The following is a 13,419-nucleotide window of genomic DNA, read 5'->3' as shown; positions in this document are numbered from 1 at the left end:
GAAATGGCAGACAGTTTTGCACTGCTAAAAACGAACTCGGTCTCACCGTAGACATTTTTTTCAAAAACACATTGCGTGGCAAGTTACTAAATAGCGCTGCACCATATTCACAATTAGCTTGGGTTTATGTTAAGATGAACGTAATTACACATTATACACATTTGCTCAAAATTGTGGATGGCATATTGTCTCACAACAGTGTAAACTTTCATTTACTGTATTGGCTTCTATTTCAGTCATGTTACCCTCTGGCTGACCATTACTTTGTCCACCATGTCACATCTTGGAGTGCATTCCTGTCCATTCTCCATTACAAATAAGAGGCCTTCTGAATTCCTGTCCAGAGCTGTGACCTTACCTTTGTGCTTTTTGTCAGCGCTCACAAAAATGAATGAGGGTTTGGGTTAGTCATTTTTTCATAATCATGGTGTTCATTTATTTTCCATGGGAAACTGTGTTCTGAAATGAAACATTTTTCATATATTTAAAAAAATATTGGGCCTGAGCACAAATAATGTCCTTGCACTATCTAGATTTACCGTATATACTCGCGGATAAGTCGGGACTTGATTTTACCATATAATTTCTGGTATTTTATAATGTCGGTTGTATAAATCGAATGCGGAAAACTTACGCTATTGGTCCAAGAGATTATAATATTGCCCACCTGAGAGAGTAACCACGGAGCACATTGCCCTTTTATTTCTGTGTATTGTACCTATGTGACCAAATGGTAATACCCAAACTATTCCAAAGCAACATTTGCACTGATTTGTGTTTTTTGTTTCTCACACCCTCATACACCTTTATCATAAGAGCACCCCTTATCTATGATGGTGCATTCGATCAGAAGAAATAATGAAGCTGGTTTTAACCTAAATGTTGTTGAAGCAGTGAAAGAAATTAGTAACTGCGCTGCTGCAACAAAATTGCAACAAAAAATAGAGGAGGCAAAAAGATGTAAAAAAAAAAAAAAAAAGTGTCACATTTTTGAAAGGGTGTGTAAGTCGGGTTCTGATTTTATAATCAATTTTTTGGGTTTCATGACCCGACTTATACGTGAGTATATACGGTATGTTCCCTCGAATAAACTACAAAAGAAATTTGTGGTATTTTCTGAATCTGTGGGCCACAATTCTGAATAAGGAGTACTTGATGAAGTCATACATAACCATGAGATAGCAACAAATGTCATTGGGATAAAGAACATGAACAAAGTAGTGGCGCCCACAAGAAATAACAAGCATTTAGCACTGTAGTGATGTGACCATCATAACAATAATACAATAATATTTTGAGCAGTGAATAAACATAATAATAAATCTACAATAAAATGCCAAAATAATTAATGGACAGCCCAAAACACAGCTTAGAAAAATATGGTGTAATAGGGAAGCTAAATGTATCCACATATTCATAATTAGATATATTATTGGTGTAGACTAACTGCACAACACAGTTCAGCTTTTGTTAAGAAGGCTCACCAACATTTTTACTTCCTCAGATGTCTTTTGTTTTCACTAACATTTATGAGTGCGCAATGCAGTCCATCCTTACTGGCACGTAAAATCCTTGTACAGTACTTGGCACCAGCATAGCTCAAAATTGTAAGATCACAGACACCACAGAGCGTTAATGGTACTAATCAGCCTTCTCTTCAGGGCATCTATAACACATGCACAGGACTTTTAAAGGCATCAGCCATTCCACAGTCTCTTTTCTCTTTTATTTCTTTTGACAATAGTTATAGGACCATTCAAAGTCTAGCCAGTATTTTCAGATTGTAATTTTACCAAATATTTCCTTCATAATAACATAGGCAGTAGGTGTATTTAGTGTTGTAGATAACTGTGTGTACACCCATTGGGCAAATTATTAGGAACACCATACTGGGTATGGTCTCTAGCTCTAAAAACAGAATCAGTTCTTCGTGGCTTTGAGATTCTGGACCCTGTTGACACAATTGCCTCACACAATTTCTCCAGATTTGTCAGCTGCACATTCATGCTATGCATCTCCTGTTCCTTCACATCCCAAAGGTGTTCTATTAGATTCTGATTTGGTGACTGCGATAGTCACTGAAGAACACTTAACTCTTTGTCATGTTCATGAGGTGACTTTTGATTTGTGACATGGTGCAATATCATGCTAAAAGTAGCCGTTATAAAATGGGTAAAGTGTGGCCATGAAGGGATACATGTGATCAGCAACAATGCTCAAATAGGCTGTGGCATTCAAGTGATGATTGGTTGGTATTAACAGGTCCAAACTGTGCCAAGAACACATTCCCCACACTATTACTTCGCCACCACCAGCCTGGACTGTTGACACAAAGCAGGTTGGGTGCATGGATTCATGCTGTTGGTGCTAAATTCTGATCCTACTGCTTCAGCAGAAATCGAGATACATCAGACAAGGTGTCGGTTTTCCAGTCTTTAACTGTCCATTTTGGTGAGCCTGTGCCTGCTTCAGTCTCATCTTTCTGTTCATGGCTGACAGGAGTGAAACCCGACATGGTCTTCTGCTGTCGTAGCTCATCTGCCTCGAAGTTTGACATGCTTCTCTTTTCAACAGAGTTCTACAGAGTGATTGTCTGAGTAAGTTACTGTCAGCTCCTTTTAACCCCTCTCAACAGCAAGGCATTTCTGTTCACAGAACTGACACTCATAAGATGTTGTTTGTTTTTCACACAATTATGAGTAAACTCTATAGGGATTGCTGTGTGTGAAAATCCCAGCAGGAGCAGAAATACTAAGACCAGCCATTCTGGAACCAACAATCATGCCACAGTCTAAATCACTGAGATCACATTTTTCCCATTTCTGGTGTATGTGGTGAACATTAACTGAAACTCATGATCTGTATCTGCATGTTTTTTATTTTTTTGCATTTCACTGCTGCCACATGATTGGCTGATTAGATGATTGCATGCATAAGTAGGTGTAGCGGTATTCCACATAATTTGATCAGTTAGGGTGGATGTTGCCTTCTATGAATGCTGTTTGTTTGAGTTTATCTTTCGTTGAAATTATACTACTGTGATGTACTTGCGCTACTTATGATGTCACTGGCAAGTAAGAAATTAATTGTAATATGTACATGTAAAAATATACTTGAGCTAGACCTAACTGTTGGAAATAATCAAGTAAGAGCTGCAGAAAGACCCTGGGGAAGAAAGGTTGCCATGTGAGCAACAGGCAATGATGTGGAGACTGATGTCAGACTTCTTTAAAAATGACAGAATATCATAACTTTTTTGATTTTTTTGAACAGGTATGCTGTTTTACAGTATGTGTGCAATCGCAAGACATTGTCCGTTACTCAAGAAATTCTTTGCTTGAAAAAACAACTTATTCCACAAATTTTAAGGCTTTTGTTTTATGTTTAGACCATTTTGAACTGTAAACACAGGCACTGTATTCATTTTTTAATTTATAAAAAGTACACAATTTCCCAAGGCAAACAAGATCATGATGGTAATAAATAACTTGGAATTGAAAAATGCTTCTAAAGTACCAGTCTTTTATACTTGTTTTGGTTGTATTTTCTGATTGCATTTGCAGAAGCCTGCCACACCAGGATCCTTTTCCAAACTGAGTGTTTTATTGAGCATAACTTCTATTTATTTTTTTGTAGAGATAAAGTACCACCTAAATCCAGCTTTAAGAAGGTTTATACACTCCTGCCTTTGCTGGCTAACAATCGGGAGAGACGAGGCCTGGCCCTGGATGGCAAACTCAAGCATGAAGACACCAATTTGGCTTCAAGCACAATGTAAGAGCTGACCCACTGCCACATCTTCTAGGTTCTATTCATGGAGTTGGGGTTTTAAACTATTTTAGCTTTGATTAGGATTGGTAATGAAGACCCCTGTCTGCATGTCTCTAATAACTTGAAGGTTGCCGGTTCGAATCCCTGTCACTGCCAAAAGAGATCCTACTCTGCTGGGCCCTTGAGCAAGGCCCTTAACCTGTAATTGCTCCAGGGGAGCTGTACTATGGCTGACCCTGCGCTCTGACCCCAAGGGGTATGCGAAAACTAACAAATTCCTAATATGGGAAATCATATAAGGCAAAATAAAGAATAAAAAAGAAACATTTGGTTTGTTTTTAAGTCTTTTACAAGCTAACACACTGCACATAATGTGAAAGGCTACTTCACCACAACTACATAGTCCTGTGTTTGGCTCCTATCTCAGATCTGCCTCTGTGCGTGGAGTCTGCATGTTCTCTGTATGAGTTTCCATATTTAATATTTTTGCCCCCCAGAATACTCTGATTTGCTGGTCAGGTTCATTGGCAACTTTACATAAGTCCACTTGGTGAGTGAGAGTGCAGACTGGTGCTTTGAAAACCTGTTTATTGGTGGTGCCTGTTTTGTTACTGACTCTGACAACCCCTGAAACCCAGTCCTGGAATAAATCGGTTAAGAAAAATACATAAATAAATGTGTCAATGCACAGCAAAGCAAAAGTTTTTTGTTAAAACTGTGGTGGCAAAGGTTATGGCAACAATGTTGATGCTCATAGGTACAGTAAAAAATATAATTTGGTATCTGGTGAAGTCAGTTCCTTTAGAAGTTACTTCTCAGATTAACTCTAAATTCTGACATCAAGAGAGCCTCATCAGTGGGCTCAGGTGACACCACCCTTATTAAAGTGGTTTTAGAATAGTGCTTTGTAGCTTTGCAGTAGCTTCTCATCCATTTTCCAAACTCTTTTTATCCTATTTAAGGATTGAGAACACCAGAACCAGTATATAAGTATATTTTAAGACCAGCTCTATAGATGGATCAGTGCCACTTTCCTGAACGTTCATTTATTACTGAACAATTTCGGTTCTGCTTCTCAGGCAATGAATAAAATATACTGTAAATGATAACTATTGTTTAGTCCCTTCTTTCTTTCTCTCTTCTTCTCTACTTTTTATTCTGCCACCTACATTCCTCCACACAAGCTCGGTCCTCCACCTCCCGACTCCGGCTCCCTGAATGGAGTGAGGTGGCCCCTTTTATGTTATACCCGGATATGCCCCAGGTGTTCATTGATGACCTTCCTGCAGCATTTCCTGGTGTGGCGGAAGTGCTGCATGGGCACCCGGAAGCACTCCAGGTGTGCTCGAATTCTCTCCCTGGTCCAGGGTTCTGGGATGGTCCAGGCGACCCCTGGCGGTAGCCACGGGCCCCAACAGGGTTGAGCTTCTAAGCTCCAATCCCATGCCCCCAATGTAAACCAGGGAGACTGCCCTCTCATGTTCCGGGGGAGGTATCATCTCTCTGCTGGACCTTCCATCCTCCAGGCGTCCCGACTATATATATAAAAACGGGTAAAGCCTGAAAATTGGATAAACCTAGCAGAACCTAGGTAAAGCTGGAATAAAATATGAGTTTCTAACTTAACCCAGGTAATCTCTTTGGATAATGCAAGCTTTACCCGGGTAATGCTAGGTTTACCCAAGTTATGGCTTTACCCATGACATATACATATATATACATTTTTTTTGGTTCAAATTGTATTGATAACAAGAAAAGGAATACGGGCAAAGAAAACCAACTGATTTTGAGCTATGTACATTTATATATACATGTATATATATTTCTGAGTGTGTGTGTGTATGTATCTATATATTGTTAGCTCATCCTTCCCCATCTATTTCTCTCTTTCTATATATATAAAACATTTGGTAAAGTATTCATAAAGGCAGTGGTAATGTTTGTGATGTGCCATCTGTTGGCTAGCAGAGACATAGGAACCGAATGGACACAGACAATCACACAAACACATCTTTTTATTAAGGTGGAGATGTGTGTGTGTGTGTGTGTGTGTGTGTATGTGTATATATGTATGTATGTATGTGCATTTATTTTTAACCACTCCAGTACTAACAGCATATCACTTCCAGGAGCTCTAGGGGTTTGTATTAGCATTGAGCATTGCATTTTTTAATGTTTTGGGTGGAAAATGGATATGGGTTTTTGAAGATGTTATCTTTATTTCCCTTGAGCCCAGTGCAACATTTCATGTTACATGTATGGGACAAATTGCCAGACTTTACAAGAGTTTATTATGTTAGATGTTTGTTGTGATGCCTTGATAGTTGCAAACTTGGTATTCAGTATGCAGCAGTACTGTTTTTGTGATCCTTGTGGAAAGGATAGGTCTGATTGAAGCTGGGGGAATCCAACCTTCTTAACAATATCATTAATTTATTTCCACCTACTGTAACTTTATAGATCAAACACTTATCACTCATCGGAGGACTGGTCAGACGAAAATAGCTGAGCTTTGTGATGTGAAATGTCTCTTGACAAATATCTGAGATCATCTACCCTTGGAGGACATGCCACCATTTCTGTTTTAGGCCTAAGGTCTTGCTTCTTTCTCTCTTGTACTCTTTTTCTAGTGTGAAGGAAGGAGTTGAAAAAGAGGTCCTGGGCATTCTGGTTTCTTATCGGATAATTGTGAAGCTGGTAGTAGGAGGGTGAGTAGAGTCCATCTCTTTTTTTATTTTGCAGAGCCTAAATGTTTTAATCATTTTGCTCAATAGCACTGATGTCTTGTTAGTAGGACACAGCATCTCAAGACATAGGAGATGACAGCCTACCTTCCTAATAGCACAGAGTTTGGCATGGTGTCTGAAAATGAATTAATGAGGGAAATTACTGCTCACCCATACATGCTATGTATATGCCTAAACAACAAAAAAGTACACTGTAATTTGTCTACAGCATGATGATACGTAAATGCTTTTCTGGGGCTCTCTTAGATAAAAGTCTTGTTGCTTGAATTGCCATAATTGAGCAATCAATTTAATTGATGAGAAGCCAACTGATGCAGAGTGGGGTTAATACCAGTGCAGTTGGCTGGTGCAGTGGTTGCTGATCAGATATCAGGCTAAGGATGGCAAAGCATATTTATGGAGTTATAACAGGTCTACAGTGATAACTTCCATTTTTTAATATCTTAGAGACTTCCTTTAAATGAAGTAACTCTGATTGCTTGATAGGCATTTGTAGCATTCTATCCTTCACATGCTTTGTCTTTCCATTGCAGGATTTTGGGTGACATTGCTGCTAGGTGAGACTTTTTTTGTTTTTGAAGTTTTTATCTTAATTTAAATTAACACTGATCACAGACATCAGTGTTTGGTTTTCTCTGCTGATTGGGTGTCAACCATTTTCAAGAACGTTGTACCACTAAATGGAAAAGTTGGAAACTTCTTAAAAGTAGAGAGCACATGCTAATATATTATAAATACTTACACAAGAACATCTAGATCAAGTTTCCCAGGACACTGGCCCATGATAAAGACATGGCTTTAACTTCATTCACTCCTAGACACACACAGATTAGAAGATCATCTGTATTGTTAGGTAAACACCATATGAAAGCAGCTGAGCTTCTAAACATGGCATTCATCTTAACTGACTCCATTGTCTATTGGTCTCATTATTTGATATCTAAATCAAGTTTGAAAATTATCTCTGGAAATGCAGTAAGAGAATGATTTAAAACAAAATGTGAACAGCATGATACGTCAAGGCAGGTTTGAGAAGATGAGGACGGCAGCAGTGAGCAATAGAAAGGCTGATATGTAGCAGAGTGCTTCTGTATAATTTTCAAAGAGGTAGACATCAAGCTGTCCAGTAAAAAGCTGGGAAAAACCAAAACCTTGAAGTTCAGGTTCAGGTATATTATCTCTGAAACAGTTGCTGTTTTTTTTATGAAATGCTACACTCATTAAAATGTATCTGTTTTTCCAGTGAGGTTGGAGTGGAGATCCCCTTTGGCTTAATGCACCCTAAACCAGATTCGGGTAAGTAAGACCCAAAACCACTCGCTCTGGTTATATTTCTTTTTTTCTTATTCCTTTGAAAGTGCTTTTAGGCTTCTAGTGATCCTTAGGATATTGGGGTATATTACACCTGCTCAAATGTATACATTGCTGCTTCTCCAAGAGGAGAGCATGATGACCAAGATTGAAAACACACTTGTACTTCAACAATTGATATGAAGGACTGAAAAGGTGAAACTTCATGTGCTTGGCACCCTTTTGTGTTTCTAACACCCAATTAAAAATGAATTAAAAGTATAAAACTACATTATAGACAATTGTAGAAAGTAAAACTATGCTAACCGTAAACCTAGCCATAACCGTTAGTTGGGATCAACATTGGCATTCCTTGGCCATCAAAAAGAATGTTTAGGTGTACATTACAGATTAACAGGGAAAAAAATTAGAGATTAGTCAGAGGACTGAGATGTATTTGATTTCCAATTGATTTCATTTCAGTACAAACTAAATCCCCACTGCTTCACTTTTGCTTACTAAAACTGGTCTTCTCACATTTACACTTTAAATGGCCTGCACCACATTTTTACTGCATGATAGCTTGTCAGCGTTGAATTTATTTGTCCATTTCCACAGTGCAATGTTCTGTATTGAAGATGCATCCATGCCGCCTTTGTGTGTCATGATCGTGCTTATCAATTTAATTTTTTGCAAAAGTTTCTTGGCCTCTACAAATGATTTGTGTAGTCTTTTTGGGGTTTTTAAAGCAAGGAATCTAGTGGTTATATTCATTTTCATTAACTTTGCTGAAGACAAGCCACATTTTCCCATGGTGCCTTCTCATTTTCCTTACAGATGCTGTCATACTGGTGACTGGCCGCTAGGGCACAACATCTCAAAAGGTGGCATGTCACGATATCATTAGGGTGACATTTTAAAAGCCAGCACCACATATGCCTAATCATCCAAGTCAGAAAAAAAAATTAATCATTTCATATTCTTAGTTTTGAATTCATTGGTTACAACAGTTATTTCTTCTCTCATATTACAATGTATGCCATATGTTTAATTCCTCTGGTTGTATGCTTACAATTTACTGCTCAGTTCTTGGACTACGATACTACATGTCCTGAGCTTTGCCATTTAAATATTATTTTCTTGGGTACAACTCCTATATGAATTCTAACTTCTCCATGCCATCTTTTGATTCCATTCTCTCTCAAAACCTCTGTCACCCTGCACCACCAGTACATTGTGTGTGTGCGGGTTGACACTGCATTCTTAATTCCATTTATGTTCCTCCTACTTTTTAAAATTTGACACTTCATTATAAAGGTATTTTCAGCTCAAGATGCCACAGCTAGTATATAATTTAAAAGCTGGGTGATACAGTTCTGTAAGATCATCAGGGCAGAATGCATGGGATAAGCAGCACGGACTAAATGTCAAATGGCATAGGAGTCCACTGACTAAAACACAAGTTCCATCCATCCATTTTCCAACCCGCTGAATCCAAACACAGGGTCACGGGGGTCTGCTGGAGCCAATCCCAGCCAACACAGGGCACAAGGCAGGGAACCAATCCTGGGCAGGGTGCCAACCCACCGCAGAAACACAAGTTCCTTTTTTAACAAATGAATATCTGATGCTCAAGTTGAAAACCTAAAAAGCTTTAAAATGTTTCACGTGAGTAAGGATTGGGTTGTGTGGTTTATTTTATTGCATAGATTAATTTTCCACACTTGTCCCTGTTTAACACTATTCATTATTTCTCCCTTCCATGCTGTCTTCATCACAGTGAAGGAAAGGTAAGTTCAGGGAAGCACCAGCTGGAAGATGCTTGGGTTTCACTTAACTTACCCTAGCATTATGGCATGGTGTGACAGTCTCATTTACTGTTCTGTAGTCTGGAAGTCAATTAGGTGTTACATGTTAGCTAAGAAAATAAAATAAGACGTGAATAAGAATATGGAAAGAAAGTGTTTAACTTGGGGAGCTACTGTACCCGACCCCTTACCCCTCACTGTCTAGATTATGTGACTGGTGGGCTCTTCAAACAGAAGTATTGCATGATCTGTTTAAAGAGAAGGAGAATCTGACTGTTAGTCAGCTAGTATAGTCTCATTCGCCATTCCAGTACTGGCAGCACAACCTCACTGCAGTCTCTCTCCTCACAGTGAACAAGAAGAGGAAATGGTGTTTGAAGAATTCAAACGCTCATATTTGAAAGGATGTGTTGATGAAGAGAAGGAAGAAGAAGAAGATGATGATGATGGGAATGCTTCTCCTGCTGAATGAGGGCTGTTAATACTTCAGCATTCTCTATAGTGTGAGTCACAACTGACAGCTAAACAAGGCCACCTTAATAAATGTATTAAATATACTGTAGGCATAGGACACAAACACACATGCAAAGTCCCTTGTTTTTGTGATGGGGCAGCATTTTCCTCTTGTGGAGGGAAAAAAAAATAAATCAGTGTGAACATTAATCATAGAAGGGATCCACTCACACAAAAAGGAGGCTTATCTATTACCTCATTAAAGGTGATACTTGTATTACACCACCACTTTCTACCATAAAAAAAGGAACCAACTCGATACAACATGAGAATGTCTCAAGAAGAGGAAGCTATTGACTTAGGGCACGTCCACACTACTATGTTTCTAGTTAAAAATGCAGACATTAGTCTGTTTTTTTCCCCCTTCGTCCACACTAGCCTGGTGTTTTCAACCTCTGAAAACAGACTTTTGAAAACGATCTCCACTGTCGTAGATTTCTGAAAACACAGCTTCCGCATTGTAATATTTGAAAATGCAGACTCAAATTGCATTCAGTTCTGTTCGTGCTTAACTAGCCCTTTCGTCATTGGATTCTGCTCATTCCCTGATTGGTCTCCCTTCACAGAAGAATAACACTCCAACACAGCAGACAAAAGAAGAGTTGATTACCATAGCACTTGTTGTGTTGCTTACCTGTACACATCTAAATTGTGTTTTGTGCGGTTTAAATGCTGCATGTTGCACTTTTGCTAATCTCGTGGCCGGTGGTGATACCGTTTTTCAGCTGATGCGTGCATGCCCAGTGTCGGTGAACGTGTGTGTTCTTAGTCATTTAAGTGTGGATAGACAAGCTTTCATAAATGATGTGCAAATGTACAATAAGTAAGGATGGAAGAAATTTTCAATTAAAATATTAGCTTTGAAATGAAAACATAGTAGTGTGGATGTATCCTAGCTCTTAGTTTTTGATTGGTTAGCCAATACTTATACTGTTCCAATATCTCTTTTTTTGTTGGGCCTCTTTTCTCTTGCACATCTGGAGCAAATCTTGGCAGCAAGTCACACTCAAGCATACCCAACAGTTGTAGTTTGCTGGTTTGGAGTCACTGGTTGGCTTAACAGAATGTTTTTGGGATTGTCACAGAAAACAATCCCTTAGTGAAAAGGCACAGGAACACAAGGTGAGCGTGCTAATGACACATGGCACAATATCTACTTCATCTGAGTTGTGCAGTTTGTCATATAGCTGCTTTTCACATTCTAAATCTAAATATTAATTACTTGTTGATTGTGTAGTATCCCAGTTTAAAATTGTCTCACAGAATTCATACTAAGCTGTGGAAGCTGGAGTAGTAGAAAGAACATCAAGTGAACTATGGACAAATTTGCTCTTAAAGTGAGGGAGGGAAGGAAAATTTGTCTGAACACATTGTACCTTGTGATCCGTGTTTCACTCACCAAAGAGTACTTTGAGTGTGTGTAAAATATAGAATCTGAATCATGTCAAATTTATAGCATCCCCTGGGTCTGATTAGGTAATAGACTTTGGAGCTTCCAATAAATGTTATTTAAATAAAGAACTGGAGCAAAGCTTTTTCATTTTTAAAACAACACTGTAATGATGGGTACTTTCTGTAGTCAAAGAAAATGGACAAACCTCTCCTTTACTCAGTACATTCTGACTAATATACTCAGTCCTCAGGGGTTAATAGTAGGTGCAGACTCTCATGTTGTGTGTCCAGAGGGGAGCAAGAAGCTCCACGAATAGACAAAGTTCAGTTCTAGGAAATGCAATATCTCCACCAAACCAATAAAATAGCTTTATGTTAAGTTTTTATTAAAGAATCATTCATTAATGAGTATCCAAATCCACAATGAGGCTCTGATGGAAAAATTTCACAGACATGAAGGCTGCGGTTAGCCAAAAAGCTTTGGCTGTTGTCTTCTACAGGTGCTGTCAGAGCCTATAAAAACTTGGAGAGTGGAAGGTTAAGGAGGGGTGTTATTTAAAAGCAATGCTGTCTGTAATAAGAAAATAGATTTGTAAGAATGTGCAACCAGCCCTGCAAAGTAACAGCATCAGCATAATGCCTGACATACACATTAAGAACAGACTCGTGTATTCATTACTGGAGTTAGCTTAGTCCAGTTCAGGACTGCAGAAAGCCGAATCCTGTCATGATGAAGTACAGCAGGGCACACAACAGCAACCAGCTCTGGGCAGAAACAGAGCACATCTGGTGAGCAGATGTAATTCAATTCTTAGATTGTAATTTTTAAATTTGATTAAAATATGTTTTAGCTATGGCAATCATATTTTTTAGCAGTCAAGTCAAAACTGATGAACAATTTTTAAACTTGATTAAACCATATTGTTTCAGTATAAATATACTGTATATTTAGCAGTCAAATCAAAACTGTTAAGAACTATGTATTGTACCATTGCATACAAACTTACCTCAAACAGTATTCACAGCTTTCTACATTTAATATTAAGATATGTCATGCTTTTAGCAATAAAACCTGCTTCATCTATTTGGTTGGGCCCATATTGCGCCACATGTATACTGTATTCATGTGTGACCTTAATACAATCTTCTTGCTTTTCTGTGCAATACACCTGTAAAGAAAACAAACATCAGACTGTAAAAATTCAGCTTGCAGTCTTGATGAAGAAAATAATAATAATAAAAAAAGTCTTCTAAAGAAGCAGCCCAATCGTGAAACAAAAGTCCTTCACATTTACCAAATAAGCCTGCTTCAAAGTTGTCTTATTGATTTATGGCTTAATTTTGTATGTGTACTAGTGTTTAATTGCTAAGTGTTTTCACAAAAATGTTTTTTGGTTTTGTTAAAACCTTCCCATTATTGAAAGAAGTCCAGGGGTCTTTATTACTGTTGTTGGGATTGACTTTCAATACTGGGGCACAGTTACAAGTAACCAGCATCCTGAAGTCATAAACTTAGTTTGAGAGCAGCTCTTGTAAAAAGGCGGCCAATCTGGAAAGCAGCAAAGGAAATAAGCAAAATATGATTTGAAGTAGGAGAAAAGCAGAGTTGTACCAAAGATAAGGCACATATATTAGACTTACAATTAAAAAAAATTGAATATGAAATTACTACATGGCAATCAAATCTACATACTGTACCTTTGCTAATCCCAATCCCCATCAATGCATCATGGCCACCACTCTAGAAGTCAGAAGATCTCCCTGTGCTTGAAGTCCATTACAGCGGTGGTTTGTCGGTGGTTACATTGATGGGAGGGAAGTTGATTTCTTTGATGGGATAGCATTCCAACAATTAGGAGAAAAAGTTAACAAATATTTCGTACTCTTCTGTCTACTGA

At 38.3% G+C, this 13,419-nt stretch overlaps 1 protein-coding gene across 2 annotated transcripts in view; it reads left to right on the top strand.

Annotated features, from left to right (window-relative positions):
• saga (S-antigen; retina and pineal gland (arrestin) a) overlaps window positions 1–11,650 on the top strand; it is a 28,487-nt gene extending 16,837 nt beyond the window's left edge. The window contains exons 11-16 of one of the 2 annotated variants that reach the window (XM_028793315.2): window positions 3,637–3,774; window positions 6,402–6,479; window positions 7,052–7,075; window positions 7,762–7,814; window positions 9,589–9,598; window positions 9,968–11,650. In XM_028793315.2, the coding sequence (XP_028649148.1) occupies window positions 3,637–3,774; window positions 6,402–6,479; window positions 7,052–7,075; window positions 7,762–7,814; window positions 9,589–9,598; window positions 9,968–10,088 (424 nt within the window). In that variant the 3' untranslated portion in view covers window positions 10,089–11,650. Of the gene's footprint in view, window positions 1–3,636; window positions 3,775–6,401; window positions 6,480–7,051; window positions 7,076–7,761; window positions 8,243–9,588; window positions 9,599–9,967 lie in introns of those variants that run through there. The other variant, XM_051923585.1, reaches the window with a different exon arrangement.
• Window positions 11,651–13,419: the final 1,769 nt, after the last annotated feature.

The sequence above is a fragment of the Erpetoichthys calabaricus genome, chromosome 2, assembly GCF_900747795.2.
Source record: "Erpetoichthys calabaricus chromosome 2, fErpCal1.3, whole genome shotgun sequence".
NCBI lineage: Eukaryota > Metazoa > Chordata > Cladistia > Polypteriformes > Polypteridae > Erpetoichthys > Erpetoichthys calabaricus.
Note: the sequence above shows the minus strand (reverse complement) of the source record. Positions and strands in the feature narration are given on the sequence as shown.